We start from the raw sequence: 22,454 nt of genomic DNA on the forward strand, positions 1-22,454 counted from the left end.
TATTATTATTAAAAATCATTTTAAAATTAATTCTATCACCTTCGGACTTGCACTGACCACTGTTTTCATTTATAATTCTTTTAAGCTATACAAGACTGATAATAAATTAGGGATAGCTTAACTTTATTTTTTATTAATTTGTTTATTAAATCATTTATTAATTCAAATTATTTTTAATTATTGAAATAGGTAAGTCCATAGTTAAGAAATAGCTCAGTTAATATATTGGAAACAGTTCATAGTTTTCTGTTTATATGCAGATGCCAGTGCCGCCTGACTGGCGTCCGTGTTGGTGACACGTAAAAGCACCAACCGATTGTGGCCGTTTGCCAGACATGACTGGCTCCTGTGCCGGTGGCACGTAAAATACACCCACTACACTCACAATTGGTTGGTGTTAGGAAGGGCATCCAGCTGTAGAAACACTGCCAAACCAGACTGAAGCTTGGTGCAGCCTCCGTGGCTTACCAGACCCCGGTCGAACCGTCCAGTCCATGCTTGCATGGAAAACAGACATTAAATGATGATGATGCATGAGCAACTTGTTATGTGCAAGCATGGCTACTATTGCTTGATTCAAAGGAAAAACGGAAAAAAATATCTCAGTAATTTTAAAATTAATTTTGTCACCCTAGAGCAGGCCTGGCCAACTCAGATAACTTTGTGGGCCACTTTAATCACAGAAAGTTTTTTGAGGGCTGCTTGTGTACTGACAAGATAGAAAGCATTTTGATTTCTCATGCTATTATTACAATAAGGAATGAATGATCATTGATTCAACATGAAATATTATCGTCTTAACTCTTAAAACATTTGGCAAAGCCAGAAAATTACGAATAAAAAAATTTGGCAGTTAATGAGTTAATCAAATTCAGAATCAGGTTGATAGCATGGTACGTCCTCTTCTTTCTACTAGGTTGGTGTCTTTGGCTCATCATCAAAAGACACCCTTCCTTGTGTCTTTTCTATAAGTATTTCCAAGTTTATTTATTGCTCTGATGAACTTTATGGTCTAGTACCTTCTGCCAAGACCTTCCGAGGTGCATCGTTTTTTTTTTGTTTTTGTTGAGTTTCTTGTTATTCATAAGTAATTAGTTCCTACTAATTATAAGCATTGAACTTTCTATCATTATCTTCTTTACCTCTGATCTATGATGTATTTAGTCCTTTAATCTCTTTGTCAATTGACATATTTTGAATTTATAAATTTACGGTCCCTTACAATACAGTAACCTTTAAAGAAAAGTGGGAGGATACATTAGATAATGTAGTCTTAGATACCCTTATACAGACAAGGTGATCACAGCTGGAATGCCTTTGACTGCAGGTCTGCTTGATCAACACTGACCTTGGACTAAATAGCAAAAATTGTAAATAAATACTGAGAAAAAGTGAGTTATATGAGATATACAAACATACACCCATATATGGTTGTGAGCACAAGAGCTGGAATATTATTCAGTGTATGAACAAAGTTACTTAGTAAAAGCTTTGTATTTCAAATATTTAATATATTGTTTAAACCCAATAAATTAAACAGTTTTGTACAAAAATGTTCTACTCATTATAGGAGCAGCATTTTTTTTTTTTAATTTCTCTATTTGATCTGTAATTTAATGCTTGAGGTGATGTTAAACAAGTGAATAGATGGTTAGATTCAAGCTTTCTTTATTTCTAACAATGTGTAGGAAGAGGGTTGCTTTGTTTTAAAAGAGCAATAAAAATGCTAATGAATTGTTGGAGCTGTTGCACGTAGGCAGGTCTAATTACTTTAATGATTAAGTGGGTATACTCAATTATGACTAAAATTGTGATATAGCTTTTGAGTTATGGCAATAATTACTTGCTTTATAGACCAATAGGTAAGTTTAATTGACTTGTTATAATGAACAAAATATGAAATAGGCAGTTAAGTTCAATACAACATTCGAGCAAGGTCATTGCCAGTGCCGCTGGACTGGCTCCTGTGCAGGTGGCACGTAAAAAACACCACTTGAGCATGGCCGTTGCCAGTACCACCTGACTGGCCCTCGTGCCAGTGGCACATAAAAGCACCCACTACACTCACAGAGTGGTTAGCGTTAGGAAGGGCATCCAGCTGTAGAAACTCTGCCAGATCAGATTGGGGCCTGATGCAGCCATCTGGTTCGCCAGTCCTCAGTCAAATCGTCCAACCCATGCTAGCATGGGAAGTAGACGTTAAAAGATGATGATGATGATGATGACAGTCTTCAAATGAAAGTATTTCTGGTTGGTGACTCTACAACATTAACTATTCACTGATTCTAGATCTGCACTTAAGTCCTCATTGTCATCTTTTGCATGGATGAGGCAAATCTTTCTGAGGCAATTTCTATAGCTGGATACTCTTCCTGCTGCCAACCTCCACCTGTTTTTCAAGAAAGGTAATATCACCCCTAGTCCTTCATATACAGTTAGTTCCATAACTGGGCAGGTTTTCATAAAAGATAAATTTTAAACAAATGATGTGTTATTTATATGAATGGTGTCTTTGCTTGCAGTATGTGTGCAAATGTTAAGACAAAGTAACACAAATATACACTCTCACATTCCCTCACATATACATACATATGTATCTGCATATTTAAAATTAAATAAGTGTAAAAATTGATGTTAATCAATTAAAACCAGTGGCTTAGCATATTTAAAAATCTGAAGATTAAAAATTGTGTTACATACAAAATTAAGAGGAATGACCACTAAAGTGGACACCCTATATGTTAAACATAGATGTCATATCGCCATTTAGTAGCCATTCCTGTTCATTTTGTATGTATCTGCATACGTATCTTCCTGTAGTTGGTCACAAATCTTTGGTTATTCAGGGCTTATTGTAGGAGACACTTGCCCAAGGTACCATGCAGTGGGACAGAACATGAAAGTTTGTGGTTGAGAAGTAAACTCATGAGACATGGAACCACACCTGAGCCTAATGAAAAATTAAAAAAAAAAAAAAAGGAAAAGTGAGGGAAAAATAGAGATATACATTTTGTGCAGCATTTTGAAAGTATTATATTATGTAAAATAGTAATTACCATACAGTTTAGCTAACTGCCCAACAAGGTATATCTGCAAGGGGGTGCTGAAAGGTTCCTGGCTTCAGGTAAAAGAAAATACAGGAGAATTAGTTAATTATGATTTTATTTAACATATTTCCCTCTCATAAAGGCAGCGAGCTGGCAGAATCGTTAGCATGCTGGGCGAAATACTTAGCAGCATTTCGTCTGTGGCTATGTTCTGAGTTCAAATTCCGCTGAGGTTGACTTTGCCTTTCATCCTTTTGGGGTCGATTAAATAAGTACCAGTTGTGCACTGGGGTCGATGTAATTGACTCAATCCGTTTGTCTGTCCTTGTTTGTCCCCTCTGTGTTTAGTCCCTTGTGGGTAGAAAAATAAAAGATATTTCCCTCTCATATTCACACACTTGCTGCAACAGTCCTTCAGTTTTTCTAAGTCCTGAAATAGAACTTGGAAAGTTGGGCCTTCAACGGGACTTTCACAACACTCTTAAAACCAAGAACTTTGCAGCACATCCTCATATGGTTCCATTTCAATTCATATTTGCAATTATATCTCCTAAATTATTTACTCAGATAACTAAGAAAAGCTTAACCATCATACTATTTTATTTCCTTTATATATAAATCTTCATATTTTCCACTTCATTAACAACCTAATAATATATCTAAGATCTTCACTAGTTAGCAGAAGAAACCCCTTATTTTGGTGTTTATTTAGCATTCTACATTATGGTTTAATATTCTGTTACATTCTCTGAATGAAATTCTAAAAACTTGGTGTTATGCCTAATCAACAAATTATATGAATTCTTATATATGATAATTTAATCATATTTTTGAATTATCCATTAAACTTCTTTTGAAATGCATGGTACCCACCCTGGTAGCAGTTATTGCTAGATAACTCATAAATCATGGCAGAGTGAGAAGTTTGAATTTAAAATATAGAATATAGAAGGTATCTAGAATATATGTATGTATAATCCAAATAGGAAGACAAAGAAAAGCCTTGATATATTTTAATGATCAGTTACAATTGTTTCTGTGCCAACTATTCTTTCAGTGCCAAGCACACAATAGTTTCACTGTTGTGAAACCAGAACTTTTTACACCTGAAGAATTTCTATATTAGTCTGGAACCTGACAGTGTCTATAGCCCAAAGCTTGGATTCGGTGTTGCATTGGAAATAACCTATTGTACAGGGTGTCCACAAAGTCTGGGTACATGGAGTAAATAAAATCATAACATAAAGAATTAAATATAAGAAATAATAATTTCTTAAAGTATGTGTTAATCCCCATGTACCCAGACTTTGTGGACACTCTGTATATCTAATTCTTTTTTCTACTCATTACAAAGATCCCAAATAATTTTTAATCATAGGTAGTCATATATAGCACCATTTCATCCTTATTTGAAGTCATCAGCACAGCATAACCCTAGATGATTACACTGAAGTTGATTACACAAAATCAAACATTTTAACAAAGCCAGACAGTTTAGAAGTTATTCAAGGAAAGTTTTTCCTTTTTCTTTTCTTTTTTCTTTTTTACATTTTCTTTTTTTTCTACAGAAAAATAACATCTATAATTTTTGCAGTTAAAATTTCTTTCTGTAATTATTAAAACTTAACAAACTGACTTTATTTCATTTTCTTATCATTCCAGTCCTTCGCCCGAAATTAAACATGCAAATCACACTAATCGTACCAATTTGAAGCAGCAGCTTATGAAACAACAAGTTGCCGAACAGGAACGTAAAGAATCCTTTTCTCCAGAATCTATGAAAATATACATTGACCCATCAGATTCTATTAATGTCCCCGAGCCCAAAAATGTCGGCAAAGAAGTACCGCCTCAAGTTCTTCAGGTATGATTCATATTTTTTTCTTCCCAAACATCAATATTGTTTCTATTTACTTTCAGCAACAAAGGTAGCAAAAGATGGACAAATTGCAATAACTGATAACAAAGAGCATGTAACTGCAATAATAATTAAGAAAGAAAGATTACATTTTACTCTCACACATAACTGAAATTTACATGATGTTGAAGATAACTGTGATGATATTGTTCGTTCCTTCTCGAACAAACAATATCATCACAGGTAGTATATATAATTTTCTTTCCCCACATCTTCTTTCATTCTTGCTCACTCTCTCTTGTCATATATATATATATGTGTGTGTGTGTGTATGTATATATATATATATATATATATACACACACATGTATATATATGTTTGCTTATATATATATATGCTTGTATATATGTATGTATATATATGCTTGCATATATGTATGTATATATATGCTTGTATATATATATATGTATATATACTTGTATATATATGTATATGTATGTATATAAATATATTTATATATATATATATATATATATTATATATATATATATGCTCGTATATATGCATGTATATAAATAGGTATGTATATATATATATATGCTTGTATATATGTATATATATAAATGTTTATATATATGTATCTATATATATGTGTGTATATATACACATATATATGTGCGTATAAATACATATATATGTATATATATATATGTATGTATATATATATGTATGTATATATATATGTATGTATATATATATGTATGTATATATATATGTATGTATATATATATGTATAGCTACATACATATGTTTACATGAATCAATTTTTCCATTTCAAAAGTTTCTATTTTCAACATTCATCTATTAACCATAAAAAGATGACTTCTAAAAAAAAATCTCACCACATGGTCAATTTAGATGGCTAATGGACCGCAAAGTATATTTTAAGGTTCAATAACTCCTTGAATTTAACAACACCAACTCACAACTACTATAATTCAAACTGAAACAAAGTCGACTAACATATGATCAGCAACAGACAGATGTTGGCTATCAACAAATGGGACGCCACAATCACTTTGATTTGCTTCTAAATAACCTAATGCTATTATCTTTTATTTTTGTCTTTCTAGTTATCTATAATCTTTCTGTTTGTTCATATATTTGCTAATGTTTCTATCTGTCTGTCCTTCCGTCTGCCTGCCTCTGTCTATCAGTCTTTCCTTCTGTCTGTCTGTCTGTTTATCTATTTATCTATCTATCTATCTATTTATCTATCTATTTATCTATCTATTTATTTATCTATCTATCTATCTATCTGTCTGTCTATCTATTTATCTGTCTATCTATCTGTCTGTCTGTCTGTCTGTCTGTCTGTCTGTCTGTCTATCTATTTATCTGTCTGTCTATCTATTTATCTGTCTGTCTATCTATTTATCTGTCTATCTATCTATCTCTCTATCTATCTATCTATCTATCTGTCTATCTATCTGCCTGTCAGTCTGTCTGTCTGTCTGTCTGTCTATCTATTTATCTCTCTATCTATCTATCTATCTATCTGTCTGTCTGGAAAAAATTAAGAATTTAGTGAAATAACTGTGTCATTATTATTAAACCAGTGATTGAAAAATTAATTAATACAAAATTTTGATGGAAGATTATAATTTAGATCACTTTGAAGCTGTGTGTTATAAAACCAGAGATGGTATCAGAAGTGTTAATTAATTAAGTGGTTAACTAATTAGCAAATAAAATTAAAGAATTGAAATAAAAAACCAGTGCATGTGTTTATTATTGGCATAATGACCCTCCCAAGATACAACACAGGAGTTCACACCATTGACTCTTACAAACCATATATAAAATAAATATAAAACAATTGTTACTGGAACAATATGAGTTGTAGAATCAACTAATAAAAGGCCATTACACTTTAGTGTATGTTTGTTTTCCCTATCTATCCTTCTATCTACCTACCTACCTGTTGGTCTGTCTACCTGTAGGCCTACCAGTCTGTTAGTCAATTTGCTTAGCTGTTTATTTGCCTACATATTGTTTTTCATTTCCCCATTTTGATGTTTCCCAGTGACTGAGTAATATGTTTACAGTCAAGTGGAACCTCTGGGCACAGCTGTTTGTGCGCTAATGATTTGGCACGGCTGACTAGGCATTCAGCCTGTTCTGGCAATAGAGCATTTTTAGTGCTTGAGGCAAACACATGAATACACACACATATGAATGTGCACATGTGTAAATATACACATAGACAGAAAGAGGGGAGAGAGAGAGAGCTAGAGAGGAAGAGACATAAACAAAATTGAGTATGAGAAAGCACTGTCTTTCTTATACACATAGGGAAATTTGGTCACTGTCATAAGTTAGAAAACATTTAGCATTAATTTTTTATATAAAATTATTTTAAAGCAATTTGGCAAAGATAAACAAACAAAAAAACGATCAAAAACAAAACCAAAAACAATAGAATAACAATTGTCTTTCAATTACCAAAGGTCAAGTTCATTTGAAGTTTGGATGTCCTTAACTGATGTTTCTGTTAATTTCAGGTTCATTTTTTATCTATTTTTATTCCAACAATTGAAAGCTGCTTTATTCTCTCTCTCCCTCTTTCTTTCTCTTTCTTTCTCTCTCTCTCTCTCTCTCTCTCTGATATTGGTTGCTTATATGAAGTTTTGATCTCCAAACCAATCTGACTCTTAAATCCTGTTGACAGAAATTATATTATAACGTTGGACCCAGTTTTCTTAATCTAACATCTTATCTTACAAGCAGTTTATTTTGATGCTATTTATTTATTTATTTGCAAAAGTAATGACGATGATGATCGTTATTATTACAATCATTATTATTATTATTATTATTATTATGGTGGTAAAAGGCGGCAAGCTGGCAGAATCATAAGCACACTGGACTAAATATTTAGCAGCATTTTGTCCATTTTTACATTGAGTTCAAATTCTGCTGAGGTTCACTTTGCCTTTCATCCTTTTGTTGGCTGATAAAAAAATACCAGTCATATACCAAGGTTATATGTTGATTTGTTTACATCCTGGTGAATTAGTGGTTTGGCAAAGAAGACTGATAGAAAAAGCACCAGATGCACAAAAGTAAAAACCAAGGGCAATTTGTTTGACTAAAACTTCTCAAGGCAGTAGCCCAGCATAACCTTTGTCCAACAACTAAAACACATACTAGATAAAAGAAACTGAAAAAGTCGAAAGAAATCATCATCATCATTAATATTATTATTAAAATTAAAATTAAAAGAGTGCCATTGTTATCTAGTGAACGATATTTCGACATCTTGTGTCTTCAACTGGTTCAAAAAATAATTTTATCAATCTACTTCATTTTGGTTAATATATAAAGGATTGTGGTAACTCCTCCAGAAGATATAGAGTCAAAATTTATTATTATTAGTATTCGTATTAGTATTATCTCCTCTTGTTTAATAAAACCTATGACATGGCTGGTAAAGTGCTGGAATTAAAATCTCTGAATACTTTGAGCAATGCTTGTACTTTTGATAATTATCTTCTATATGAACTTGATAATAAAGTAATACTCTCTTATTTTTGACCTATTATCCTTATGAATTTGATAATACAACCAGTAAGTACTATATGGTTGACCTTCTGTGTAAACAGAACACATTTTTATTGTCTCCCTTTGTTGTTGACTCTTACCATCCCAGTATCAATCGTAATGGTACAAAGTGAGAGCTATTTCTGTGTACTAAATGCTACCAGTTATTATTGTAATCTATGGAGAGGTGTACTATCGCCACTTCACCATTATTAACATCACTAACAGATCTGATGTTAGCTGGTGTATATAAACTTTATTTCTGGCTCCTGTGCAGGTGACACGTAAAAAAACACCACATAAGCATGGCTGTTGCCAGTACCGCCTGACTGGCCCTCGTGCCGGTGGCATGTAAAAGGACCCACTATATTCTTGGAGTGGTTGGCGTTAGGAAGGGCATCCAGCTGTAGAAACTCTGCCAAATCAGATTGGGGCCCGGTGCCGCTATCTGGTTCGCCAGTCCTCAGTCAAATTGTCCAACCCACGCTAGCATGGAAAGCGGATGTTAAATGAAATTCTTCTTCTATTGAAGAGCGTAGGCTTGAAACATAAAAGACTTTCTCATTTCCCATGTGTTAAACTAATACATCTGTTTGTTGTTTACATACCCGTCTTCATCTTTTGTTTTGTTTTTTTGTAAATTCCAACTATATGATATATATATATATATATATATATATATATATATTTGCATACACATACATACACACATACACACATATATATATATGTAATGTGAAAAAAAACTTAAGACCTGGTAATTCAATCCACATTGAATTACCAGGTCTTTTGTTCCTTCACATTACATATTTATATCTTTCGTCTCAAATTACTCTTGTGCACTTCTAAGTCCAAACCTCTATACTGTGAGAGAATTTCTAATCAATCTTATTTCTAAAAATATATTATATCTACATATGTTATATATATATATACACACACACATACACTACAGGCTTCTTCCGTACCATATAACAAATCCACTCGCAAAGCTTTGGTCGGCCCAGGGCAATATTAGTTTGAGTTTTAAAGCTGAGTCAACAGTGAGGCGTTCCAACTAGATGAAATATCTTAGTGGTTAAAAAATGTCAGCAGAAGGGCTCCCTAGGGGTTACGACCAGGATGCATCCCAGTTATAACTCCTGGGAGAGACACTGCAATTAGGTTGTATTACTTCTGCTTTGGGCTGGTCAGTAAGGTGAGGAATATTGTATTTGACCCTTTTTCAGGATCTTCAAGACTGGTGAGAGAAATGCATCCTTAATGTTTGCTATAGACCAAACTTAGTTGAAGGCATCAATAACTAAGGTGGTGGTACTAAACTTAGAGACAGTTAAGTTTTGACCCATGGTGTCAAATTAATCTCAGAACTTGAAGCAATCCAACGAAGCTACACGAAGAAGATGGCCTCTATGCAGCATATAAGCTATTGGGAAAGATTCAAGAGATTAAGACTCTATTCCTTAGAGCATAGGCGAGAAAGATATGCCATAATATACATCTGGAAGATCCTGGAAGGACTTGTCCAAAACTTTGGCATCAAGAGTTACACAAATACTAGAACTGGGTGCCACTACATAGTTCCAAGGACTCCAAATTTGCCATCAAGATGTAGGACAAGGTACTGCAGCAGCCTGGGCTTCAGAGGTCCACAGCTCTTCAATATCCTCTCAAAGGACCTGAGAGACCTGCATGGGGTGGATATAGGTGTCTTCAAAATGAAGCTGGACCTCTTCCTGTCAGGTGTCCAAAGATGAACCAACTTCATGGCAGGAGGTGCAGATGAGGGCAGCTGCATCAAATGTCAATTGCTAAAAAGCATTCGTGAAGTAAAATCATGTAGCAACACCGAATGGCGGTGCCCCAGCATGGCCACAGCTCGTGAGCTGAAACTAGATGAAATGAAATGAAAAATGTATATAAACTGTTTGACCTACAATTTTATTTATTGTTTGCCTGATTCAAATCATGAGTCATTCTTTTTCCATGTCACTTCAATAACAGAAGTTTAAAACAGCCAATTCCTTTTAGAAAAGCATGGACTTTAGCCCCACCAATTTCCCCCTTGTATAGAATCTGTGGTGTTATGCTTATGTTATAAATCATCATCATCATCATTACCATTGTTGATGTTAATATCACAGTCACTACTATTGTAATTGTTATTATTAACAATCATGGTGGGTTGGTCATTTGGGATGAGTGGTGAATAAAATGACTAATGACTTGCAGCATTTAGTTATATCTTCTCAGATTCTGAGTTCAAGTCTTACTAAGGTTGATCATATATTTTATCCTTCTAATCTAGAATGAAACTTTTGAATAAGATGTAGCGCCCTCCCAACCTATCTAGGACAGCAGAAATGACCACCCAGCCTATGCCTACATAGGAAGTTCACATAAAATAATGGTAATCATGATTATGTTGATACAGTGTCGGTGACATGTAAAAAGCACCAACCGATTGTGGCTGTTTGCCAGCCTCCTCTGGCCCCTGTGTCGGTGGTACGTAAAAAGCACTCATGGAGTGGTTGGTGTGAGGAAGGGCATCCAGCCATAGAAACACTGCCAGATCAGACTGGAGCCTAACGCAGCCTCCTGGCTTCCCAGACCCCGGTCAAATCGTCCAACCCATGCTAGCATGGAAAATGGACATTAAACGATGATGATGATGATGAGTATATATAGTATTGATATCCTGTAAAAAAAATAATAGAAACTTAATATAGGAGTGGGCATAGCTGTGTGGTTAAAAAGCTTACTTTGCAGTCATGTGGTTTCAGGTTCAGTCCCACTGTACACCACTTTCAGCAAGTGTCTTTTAGTATAGCCCCAGGTCAACCAGTGCATTGTCAGTTAACTCTGATGAGCATTAAGTTATATGATCTGATTGTTACATAACACTCCATTGTATTCCTAGCATGAAACTGATTATGATGATAATGATGATGAAATTCCTATCAGTCATTAGATTATGGCCATGAAAAATTTTGATCTGATGAATTGATCCTAGCACTATTTTTTTTTTATTTTTGTAAATCTGGTACTTATTCTAGTGGTCTCTTTTGCCAAACTAGGACATAAACACACCAACACTGGTTGTCAAACAGGAGTAGGGGACAGACTCATACATACACATATGTATGTGTGTGTGCATATATATATATATATATATACACACACACGTACACAATGGGCTTCTTTCTTTAGATCTAACAAATCCACTCATAAGGCTTTGGTCAGCCCACAGCTGTAGTAAATGACACTTGCCCAAAATGGCACACAGTAGAATCGAACATGGAATTGTACAGTTGGAACGGAAATTTCTTACCATGCAACCACACCTGTAAGAAATTCACTCTAAGTTAAAAATCATCAACATGTTTATAATTCCACAACCATATTTTAAAGTCTGCTTAAGTAGTTACTCATAAATGCTCTGCAGCCCATTCTCAGTATGAAAATTTTGCTTGTGTACTGTTGGGCCATGTTTGTTCACCTTTGTACTTGTGGTGGGAGTGGTATTAGTATTGTTAGTAAAGGTGGTAGTGATAAAAGCATATTGAATAATGGTGGTGGTGGTAGTGTTTGTGGTGGTGGTGGTGAGTGTCACTGATGTAGTTGCTGCCAGTGTTTGCTGTCCAAGAGGATGGTGATGTGACTGGTGTAGAATTCCATTGTTTTATACTTTTCAATAAACTAAAAGAATTTATCTTCAGTGTTTTGAGAGAAAACAAAGAGAGCAAAGGAAAGCAACAGAGAGAAAGAAAGATAGAGAGAGTAGATATATAGAAAGTAGCATAGAAAATTAGCAAGAGTGAGATGGGGGGGAGGGGACAAACTTTTAATAGATAAAGAAATGCAGGAATTAGAGATAAATAAGAATACACATACATACATACATACATACATACATACATTCACTCACATATATATACACACAATCACTCACTCATATGCTTACAGTCACATATACACACACACACACATATATATATATATATAGTTAGACACTATTCCACTTACAGATACATACATATATGTATATACACACTCAAACACACACACACAGACAGATAGACTGAGGGAAAGTGAGAGAGAGAAGTGTAAGAATCGAGGTGGGCGGTGTGGAGGGGTGGATATGGTAGACCTATTTGTTTTTGTGAAAAAAAAAAATTTACCTTTGGACAGAATACTTTATAGCTTGTTTTTCACAGTTATTTGTTAGATGAAATGTTTATATTTTACATTTCCCCTCTGTCTCCCTTCAAGTAAACTGACTCTGTAAAACCTGTAATGGTTTCTTCATCTGTCCCATACATTGAAATTTTGGGGGATGGAACTAGCCTGATTGAGTGATTATGGGTTTTGTAAAGAAAAGGAGAAAGTGAAAAGAATAGGAATTTATTATTAACTATTCTGTATTGTATCCAGTTGATTATTTAATTTATCCAAAATTAGCAGTGTTAAGTTGTAATTACTGACTTGGGTTAAAAACGACAGCAAAAAAAAAAAAGAAAATGGAATTGGGGAATGCAAAGCTATGAAATAAGATCTAAAATCTAGTTGTGGTGTCACACCGATATGTTATTGCTGGTATATGAAGTTAATTCTCTGAATGAACCAAGCACTTTACAGTCAAAAACGGTAAGCAATTATTAGTTGATGAAAACGCTCTATTGTTTCTTTTCAGTGTTGAGTGACAATAGTTGCTATTAAAAAAAAAATTCCATACATATTCTCTCTAAGTTTTCATATTTGTTGAACATTCACAAAAACAAGGGAAAAAAAAAATTTAACATCCATGTTCAAACTCACACACATGGGCAGACTCATACTCACACACACACACACATGGGCAGACTCATACTCACACACACACACACACATGTATATTTGCAAAAAAGAAATGGCTTTTAAAAATTTAAATATTTGTTATGTGGGTGCCACACCAACAATATGTGTGCATATAAACACATGTACATATAAATGCGTGTGTCCTGTTAAAAGGGAATTTGTGCAATTTCTATAAGTGTTTTATTGGTGGGATTTTTTTATATCGCTTCTTTGCAAAAATGCATTTTATTTAATTATTAGATAGTTATGTATATTATTTAATTTAATTTTTTTTTTTATAAACAAGGGATTTTTGAATATCTGTCACATTTGAACAGTAAGTAGAGTAGCTCATTTCTTGCTTTGATTTTAAATATTATTAGAGCCTTCTTGTTTACGTATATGGATGAATATGGTATGTTTTTAACTTTGCTATTGATGTTTCATTGAATAAGCATTCTTGCTTTTTTTTTTTTTTGAGAAAATGTTGATTTTTCATTACTTAGTTGCACACACACACACACGTCGAATAGCATATTTTAAAGTAAGTTTAAGAATAACAATTGAAAACTCACAGAAGTGCAAACTCAGTATTGAGAGCAGTGATGCATATTGTAAAGTTTGTGTTGACTAAGACATTATATATATATATATATATATATATATATATAAATATATACATTCATTCATACATACATACATGCATGCATACACACATGTATGTGTGTGTGAATATACATACATATATATATATAAAATACAAAAATGGGACAAGAACGCAAAACATCCGGACAGTTAGGTGAAACAAAAAAAGGAAAACAAAATATCCAGACAGACGATACAAGGAAAACAAGGATGGATCATTCGGAGTTTTCTATCCTCAGTCGAATTCCAGATTATCTTTGCAATTTCAGCTGGTTATACTCAAGATATACAAACACATGCAAAAAAATGATATAGACAGGCTGTGCATCTATGTACATATACATGTATGTTAGATAGACAAATCCTTGTATTTAGCTTGGTAAAACAGTCAGTATTCAGGAACTATTTTCAGCATCTCTATATCTAATGTATATTTATTATTTGATGACCATTTTTATATAACCTTTTATGCTTTCTCCTTTTGTTTCCCCTCCAAATTAAGTCATTTGTATTTTGATGTAACTCCTGTCTTTTTATAGTTGTTAATCACTAATACACGAAACAAGAGTGGAACCTATTTGTTAACCGCTCTGTCTGAAGTTGGCAAAGTTATGTACCTTGTTCAAGGGAGACAATGCTATAACATTTTGCAGTTTCAGTTTTATGAATTTGTGGTTAATAACCGAGCATCTTAACATAAAGATACTGTGCCTTGTGGTTTATTTTGACAAAAAAAAAAAAAAAAAACTTAACAGGTTATTGCCCTTGGTTAATTATTTTTTACTGCTAATTATAACTTCATACATTTATAACTGTTTAATGAGGATATGTTCTTTCTCTCATGCACATTCGCATATACATTCTCACTCTCTATTCCCCTTTCTCTCTTTATTCTCTCTTTTACCCCTACCTATACAACCACAAAAGAATGTAGTTGTGTATTCTCTTTCTCTCTCTCTTTCTCCATAGATCGTTAGCCACTACACACATTTTTTTTCTCTCCTTGTTTTTTCTGTGTCCCTTTCTGTAGAAGAGCATAGGCTCGAAACGTAAAAGACTTTTTCTATTCTTGGGCGTTATACTAATACATCTGTTTGTTTTGTACACCACCTGTCTTTGTCTTTTGTTTTTTTCGTAAACTCTCCCTATATATATATATATATATATAATATATATATATATAACATAAATGCATGTTAGCTAATCAAAAAAAACCAACAAATCTTCATTCACTTAAACATTTATTACTTGGTATCCAAATTTTAGTCACACCAACTACAACCTGGTCAGTGACATGGTTTGACCACACACACGTTTACTTGTTTATACTACACAGAATTGCATAACAAATCATGGCGGCCTAGGAGTTGAGCACTTGTGTGGTGTGCTTGGGCAATATCCTTAACCTCCATTGTCTTGCATGGGGATTTGATTGGAATATTTACACACAGTTTCTTCTAATAGGGCCCTCTGGCGAGCATGTCTAAGGACTTTACCCCACCTATGATTTTCATATGAATAGTGGAGGTAGAGGTGAAGTTACAAAAACAAAATTACATAAGATTTTAATTGCTAATTTTATTTCTTCCTTTTTATCTTTTGTTTAAGTGTATCGATTTACTTAACCAGTTAATCATAGTTCATTAACAATGATGAAGGCAGATCCAAAGTTACTTAAATTAAGAAGTGTACATATATATTCCTCAGAAAAATTCCTTTTGGTGCAGACATGGCTGTGTGGTTAAGTTACTTGCCTTGCAACCACATGGTTTCAGGTTAAATTCCACTGATATAATCCTGGGCCAACCAATGCCTTATGAGTGGATTTGCTAAACAGAAACTGTATGGAAGCCCATCATATATACATACACACACACATAAATATGTGTATATGTGTGTGTCTTTACATCTGTGTTTGTTTCATCCCCCCCCCACTGCTTGACAACTCATATTGGTTTGTTTATGTTTCTGTGACTTAACAGTTCAGTAATAGAGAATGATAGAATAATTACCAAACCTTTAAAAATGAGTCCTGGAGTCAATTAGTTTGGCTAAAACCTTTTATGGTGACACTCCAGCATGGCTGCAATCCCAAAACTGAAACAAGTAAAAGGTAAATAATAATAGGTTTATAGAATTTTCCCTGTGGGGTGTGTAAAAAATATGTGCTCCCAGTTTGTAATAACAGGGGCAAAAGACCACAGATATATGCAAAATCAGTGTTTGACTGATTATTTAATTGGCTCCAGGAAAATGGAAAGCAAAGTTGATATAAGAAGGATTTGAATTGAGAATTGTAAAGAACAAGCTATAAAAAACTAAGCCAAACAGACCTTGCTGGTGCTTGCCAGCTCCTGTTGAACCATCCAACCCATGCCCATTTGGAAGACAGATGTTAGATGGCGATGATGAATAATGATCATGGAATGCATTTGGTCCGCTTCCTTGGGGATTCTGCCACCCACTGCCCAAGTGATATTACTGAATGTAGGGTAATAAGTCTAGGGAAAGTATTTAACCAAGGCTAATTTTATTGACTCTGGGAAGATGGAAAGCAAAGCTGTCCAGGAGTGGAACTTTGAGCATAAGGAGTCAGAATTACCGAAAGACATTTTGCTCATTAGTCTAATGATTTTTGTCAATCAAATGGAGTAAATGTACTCTAATGGAGTTTACCTGTCATGCCTCATTCAAGAGTACAAAGCCTCGAACACTACACATATCAAGCAAATATTATACCATCCCACCCCATTCAACTGGAGCCTTCACTGTAACAATAAATGCTTGGTGTGACTTGTGTGCTGTATATTGAAAAACTCTTTTCAAACTTGTGTGTTTCATCTTGAATTTTTATATGGTACATCTTGAATGCAATGTGGTATGTTATGTCTTTGAAGCCAGTTTTAGGTTAGATAGTTTGTCTGAAGCTTCTGTTTTTTTTTTAAATTAATTTAACTGATTATATAATTTCCATAAATCCATACCATACATACTCTTTTACTCTTTTACTTGTTTCAGTCATCTGACTGGGGCCATGCTGGAGCACCGCCTTTTAATCGAGCAACTTGACCCCGGGACTTATTCTTTTGTAAGCCCAGTACTTATTCTATCGGTCTCTTTTGCCGAACCGCTAAGTAACGGGGACATAAACACACCAGCATTGGTTGTCAAGCAATGCTAGGGGGACAAACACAGACACACAAACACACACATGCATATATATATATATATATATATATATATATATATATACATATATACGACGGGCTTCTTTCAGTTTCCGTCTACCAAATCCACTCACAAGGCTTTGGTTGGCCCAGGGCTATAGTAGAAGACACTTACCCAAGGTGCCACACAGTAGGACTGAACCCGGAACCATGTGGTTGGTAGACAAGCTACTTACCACACAGCCACTCCTGGGATGTGTTTAATAAAAGTTCTTTTACCCCTCTTATCATATTAAACATAACTTCTCTACAACTATGTCAATAATTCCACCATGACTGCCACCATGGTGAATATAATAAAAATAATTTTGACACTGATAATAATGATGGTGGTGGTGGCGGTAGCAATGATGATGATAATGATGACCATATTTATGTGTTTCTTTGGCTGTGTGGCTAAGAACTCGAAGCCACATAGCTGCAAGCTACATGGGCAAACGTCTTCTGTCTTAGTCCCAGGCCAATCAACTACAAAGTTTTAGAAGTAATTAAATGGAGTGGAATTTTGGAAATTTAACTAAATATTATTATTATTATTATTATTATTATTATTATTATTATTTACTATTATGATGATGATTCTCTGTAATATTTTGAGGTTTTCAAAAAATATCAAATGGAATGGTAGTGCATAGAGACTCAGTTTTTTATGGCATTGGTTGTGGGCCATATGGGATCAAACAAAATGGGAATTTAGATTCCTTCATCATCATCATCATCATCATCATCATTGGTTAATGTCCGCTTTCCATGCTAGCATGGGTTGGACAATTTGACTGAGGACTGGCGAACCAGATGGCTGCACCAGATTCCAATCTGATCGGGCAGAGTTTCTACAGCTGGATGCCCTTCCTAACGCCAACCACTCCAAGAGTGTAGTATGTGACTTTATGTGCCACAGGCGGTACTGGCAACGGCCCACGCTCAAATGGTGTTTTTTACGTGCCACCTGCACAGGAGCCAGTCCAGTGTCACTGGCAATGACCTCGCATGAATGTTTTTTTCATGTGCCTCCATAAAACAAAAAAAATGCAAAAACTAGATAGACTGATACTGCAGTGTGCATGTGAACACACACACACAAACAAACAAACACACATTCAATAATGATTTAAGTTGGCTACTTTTCCATTACTTTAAGTTTCATTCTAAAATGGCAATCATTATAGTGTTTCAACAGAATGAATTTGGTTAGAGGGAAACTGTGTGGTAGCAGATCATTCATATATGTGCATGTGTGTCACTGTAGCTCCACCACACCACTAGAACCTACTTTTGGTTTGTTTACATCCCTATTACCTAGCAGTTCATCAAGGGTGACTGATAGAATAACTACCACCAGACGTTTTTAAAAAAATAAGTTGTTGGGCTGATTTGTTTGTCTAAAACTCTTCAAGGTGGTGGGTGACCCAGCATGGCCACAATCCAATGACAGAAGCAGTTAAAAGAATAAAAATGGAAGATTTGTTTGCAATATAAATCCAGTGACTATAGTGCCATATTGGTCGTTAGTTGGAAAACCTTTGGTTCATTAATTTAAGTAAATGAAATGAACAAATGGATGAGCAGCTTTTTCATTAAAGAACAGACGCTGTGTAAAATTAAAAACACAAAAGTGAAACAAGAATAGATAAAAAAGTAAATAAATAAAAGGTCTCAAAACCCAGCTCTGCTGTTAAATTCAACAGTATTGTCCATGTTACAAGCTCTGTCTATTCTCATAGTCATCTTAACTAGTTTTCTTTCCATCATGAACTTCTGACTTCTTCCTCGCCCACTTCTCTTTCCACAGCTCCTCCCCTTTCGTTTAACTCCACCCACTCAGTGCTATCTGTTGCCTTAATCAAGAGATTTTTCACATTTATGTCCTTCCAGGTTTTAGTGAATTCTTTTCAATTGGTATAATTAACCCCACACCTAAGCTGTTTCAACACAATAGACTCAGCCAGCAGCACATTATTATTGCTTCTTCCAGTCTGTCAGCCTTATTTTTTGCCCTGCCCACTCCTAGCTTAAATCTAGTCATTATCTTAATATCATGTAAAAGGCTATATGTTCATATTAAAATTTCACTGCCTCATATACATACATACATTCATACACACACACACTATATATATATATATATATATATATATATATATATATATATATATATATATATATATGTATATGGGAAGAGAAAGAGAGTTGTAGATGTATGTGTAAATAAGTGAATAAATATATAAATGGAAAGAAATATAACAAAAACTTTGATTCAGAATAAAATGAGAGTAGTTTTGTGTCAACCACTAGGAGAACAATAACTTTCAACAGTGGTATCCAGAACAACAAAAAGAGAACTGATATTCTAGTTTTAATCCATACACTACATACGTTTGCACCACAAACACATGTTTTATTTGAAGTCTTCCAAATTTGGACCAAAAGTTTCATGTTTATATATATAATATGTATTTAGATGTAACGTGGATGTGTATTTTTCCCTCCTAAATAATTCGTTAAGATTTTTGGAAGTTAAAAATTTTAAAAAGTGAGGATTACAACCAATTATGAAAATGAAAAGTTTATGATATCTGGATAGAAAAAAAAACAATCAAGCAAAAAAAAAAAAACAGAAGCTGATGGAAAGATTTATTACATCCAAAGGTGGTCTTCCGTTTTCTGGAAGTTTCCAACAAAATGACTGCTACAAGTTGTTTACACGATCTGTTGCTATATTTTCATCTGAAAGAAAACTTTTTATCTTATGACCAGCAAGCAGTCTTTCAAACCCAGGAAATATATGGAGTTAAAAACTATCAGTCTCTATTAAGACAGTGATTGCCAGAAAAAAAAAAAACAGAAAAAAATTAAAATAATAATAAATAAGAGAAAGAAGGAATAAAATATGACACAAAATCTAAACAGTAGCATCATGATCAAAGAAACCAAAGCAACAACAGCAAAGACTCAGCTTTAATTCTGGAACTTTAATTCTTCTCAAAACCATTTCATTTTAATTTCCTTTCCTTTATTCTTCAAATCCTCCTGATTCTACTACCTCTATTCCTTTCTGAAACGGATGCTCAAAGTGTATGTGATAAACCTTAAGGATATCTTTTTCTACCAATTTCTACCAAAGGATATTATTTTCTACCATTCCTTACTCTATTAATCTTCACTCAAGTGGTATGATGGTGAACCATAACACTCATGACTATGGTTACAACTACTACTATAACCAACAAGGCTGCCACCACAACTGGCCTTACTCATGTGATTCTAACCAATATGCCTGTTATCCCAGTTGCCAATATGCAACCTGGACAAATGAACCTTTCGTAGGTTTTGCTTACATTTTTTTCTAAAGTTCATTTCTTTTTTCTTTTATCTTTTTCTTTGTTTTGCTTTTGTTTCTGTTTTTGTTTTGGTATAGAAACTTTTTTTTTCAAGAAAACTTATTTATTTCATCATAATGTTGTGAATGTTGTCAGAGAAATTTCTTAAATTTTTCTTCTTATTACTCTGTTCTTTGAATGTTACATAAATTAATTAGTCATTAGATATCTTTAAATTAATTTGTCATCTTTGGTTTACTTTGGTTTTGTTTCATTTCTTTGAAATCATCCTCCTTCATTTTATCATGCTTAGCTGTAATTACAGAAATACTAATTTCCAACATAGGCACAAGACCAAACATTTGAGGGTAGCAGGTTAGTCAGTTATATTGATCACGGTACTTGGCTGGTACTTTATTATGTCAACATCCAGAGAGTTACCATCAACAAGAATTGAAATCAAAATGCAAAAACCTGGAATAAATGCTACAAATATTTTATTTTCCACTGCTTTAGCAATTTTCTTAATCCATTGCTCCTTGGAATCAAAGAATTAATACATGTTATCAAGTCATCACATTCTTATTTACTTTACTGAAGTAGATTCTAGAAGGCCTTAAACTTCAGATGAAAACTCCAATCATTTCACTGCAAAAGAATGTAGCATATTCTAAAAAGGGTATCATTTTAAAATGTTTTAGGAGTAATTAAATGGAGTGGAATTTTGGAAATTTAACTAATTATTATTATTATTATTGATCACGGGTCCCAGTCTCAGACCGGGCGATGTGTATGTTTATGAGCGAAAACACCTAAGCTCCACGCGGCTCCGGCAGAGGGTAATGGTGAACTTCTGCTGACTCTTTCGCCACAACTTTCTCTCACTCTTTCCTCCTGCATCTTGCAACTCACCTGCGACGGACCGGCGTCCCATCCAGGTGGGGAACCTATACACCAAGGAGACTGGGAAACTGGCCCTTATGAGCCAGGCGTGGCTCGAGAAGGAACAAACAAAACAATTATTATTATTATTATTATTATTATTTTGCTGTGTAATATTTAGCTGAAAATATTTTGAGGTTTTCTGAAAAATATTAAATGGAATGGTGGTGCATAGAGACTCAGTTTTTTTTTTTATGGCATTGGTTGTGGGCCATATGGGATGAAAACAAAATTGGAATTTAGATTCCTTCTGTTTATAAACCCCTTGAGCAAAAACTAGATAGGTTATCAATTGATACTGCACTGTGCATGGGAACACACACACATTCAATAATGATTAAAGTTGGCTGCTTTTTTGTTACTTCAAACTTCATTCTAGAATGGTAATCTTCATTATAGTGTTTCAACAGTCAACAAGTTTCCTTTGTTGGAACACTGCTTCAACAATTGCAGAATACAAGAGAAAAATAAATCCTGGAAACAATAGGAAAATAGGTAACTTTTAACTATAATCTAAGACAAAATATTTGCTCTATATGATGTACTGAGTGGTACTTGTTATATCGATCTCAGAGTGATTATAACCCAAACAAACTCCAAGGGTACCTATACTCAAAATGTAAAGGGATGTAGCTAAATACCAAAATGCACTTTTTTTTATTTGCTATCACTTTATTGATTATACCATACACTGCTATATTAAAAAAAAATTCTAATAATAATAATAATAATCCTTTCAACAATAGGTACAAGGCCTGAACTTTTGGGATGGAGGGATCTAGTTGATTATATTTACACCAGTGTATGACTGGTACTTATTTATCACCCCCCCCAAAAAAAAAAATGTTGAAAAGCCAAGCTGACTTTGGTAAGATTTAAACTCAAAATGTAATGAGTCAAAAGAAATGACACTAAGTAATTAGCCTGGTAGCATACTAATGAATCTGCCAGCTTGCTGCAATATTACTACCAATT

The 22,454-nt window shown here is 34.0% G+C and overlaps 1 protein-coding gene across 2 annotated transcripts in view; it reads left to right on the plus strand.

Annotated features, from left to right (window-relative positions):
* The window catches only part of LOC115210374 (microphthalmia-associated transcription factor), a 97,989-nt gene that overhangs the window by 32,852 nt on the left and 42,683 nt on the right, over positions 1–22,454 (plus strand). For both annotated transcript variants that reach the window (XM_029778939.2, XM_029778940.2), the window contains exon 2: positions 4,710–4,911. In XM_029778939.2, the coding sequence (XP_029634799.1) occupies positions 4,710–4,911 (202 nt within the window). The remainder of the gene's footprint in view (positions 1–4,709; positions 4,912–22,454) is intronic.

The sequence above is a fragment of the Octopus sinensis genome, linkage group LG4 (assembly GCF_006345805.1).
Source record: "Octopus sinensis linkage group LG4, ASM634580v1, whole genome shotgun sequence".
NCBI classification, from domain to species: domain Eukaryota; kingdom Metazoa; phylum Mollusca; class Cephalopoda; order Octopoda; family Octopodidae; genus Octopus; species Octopus sinensis.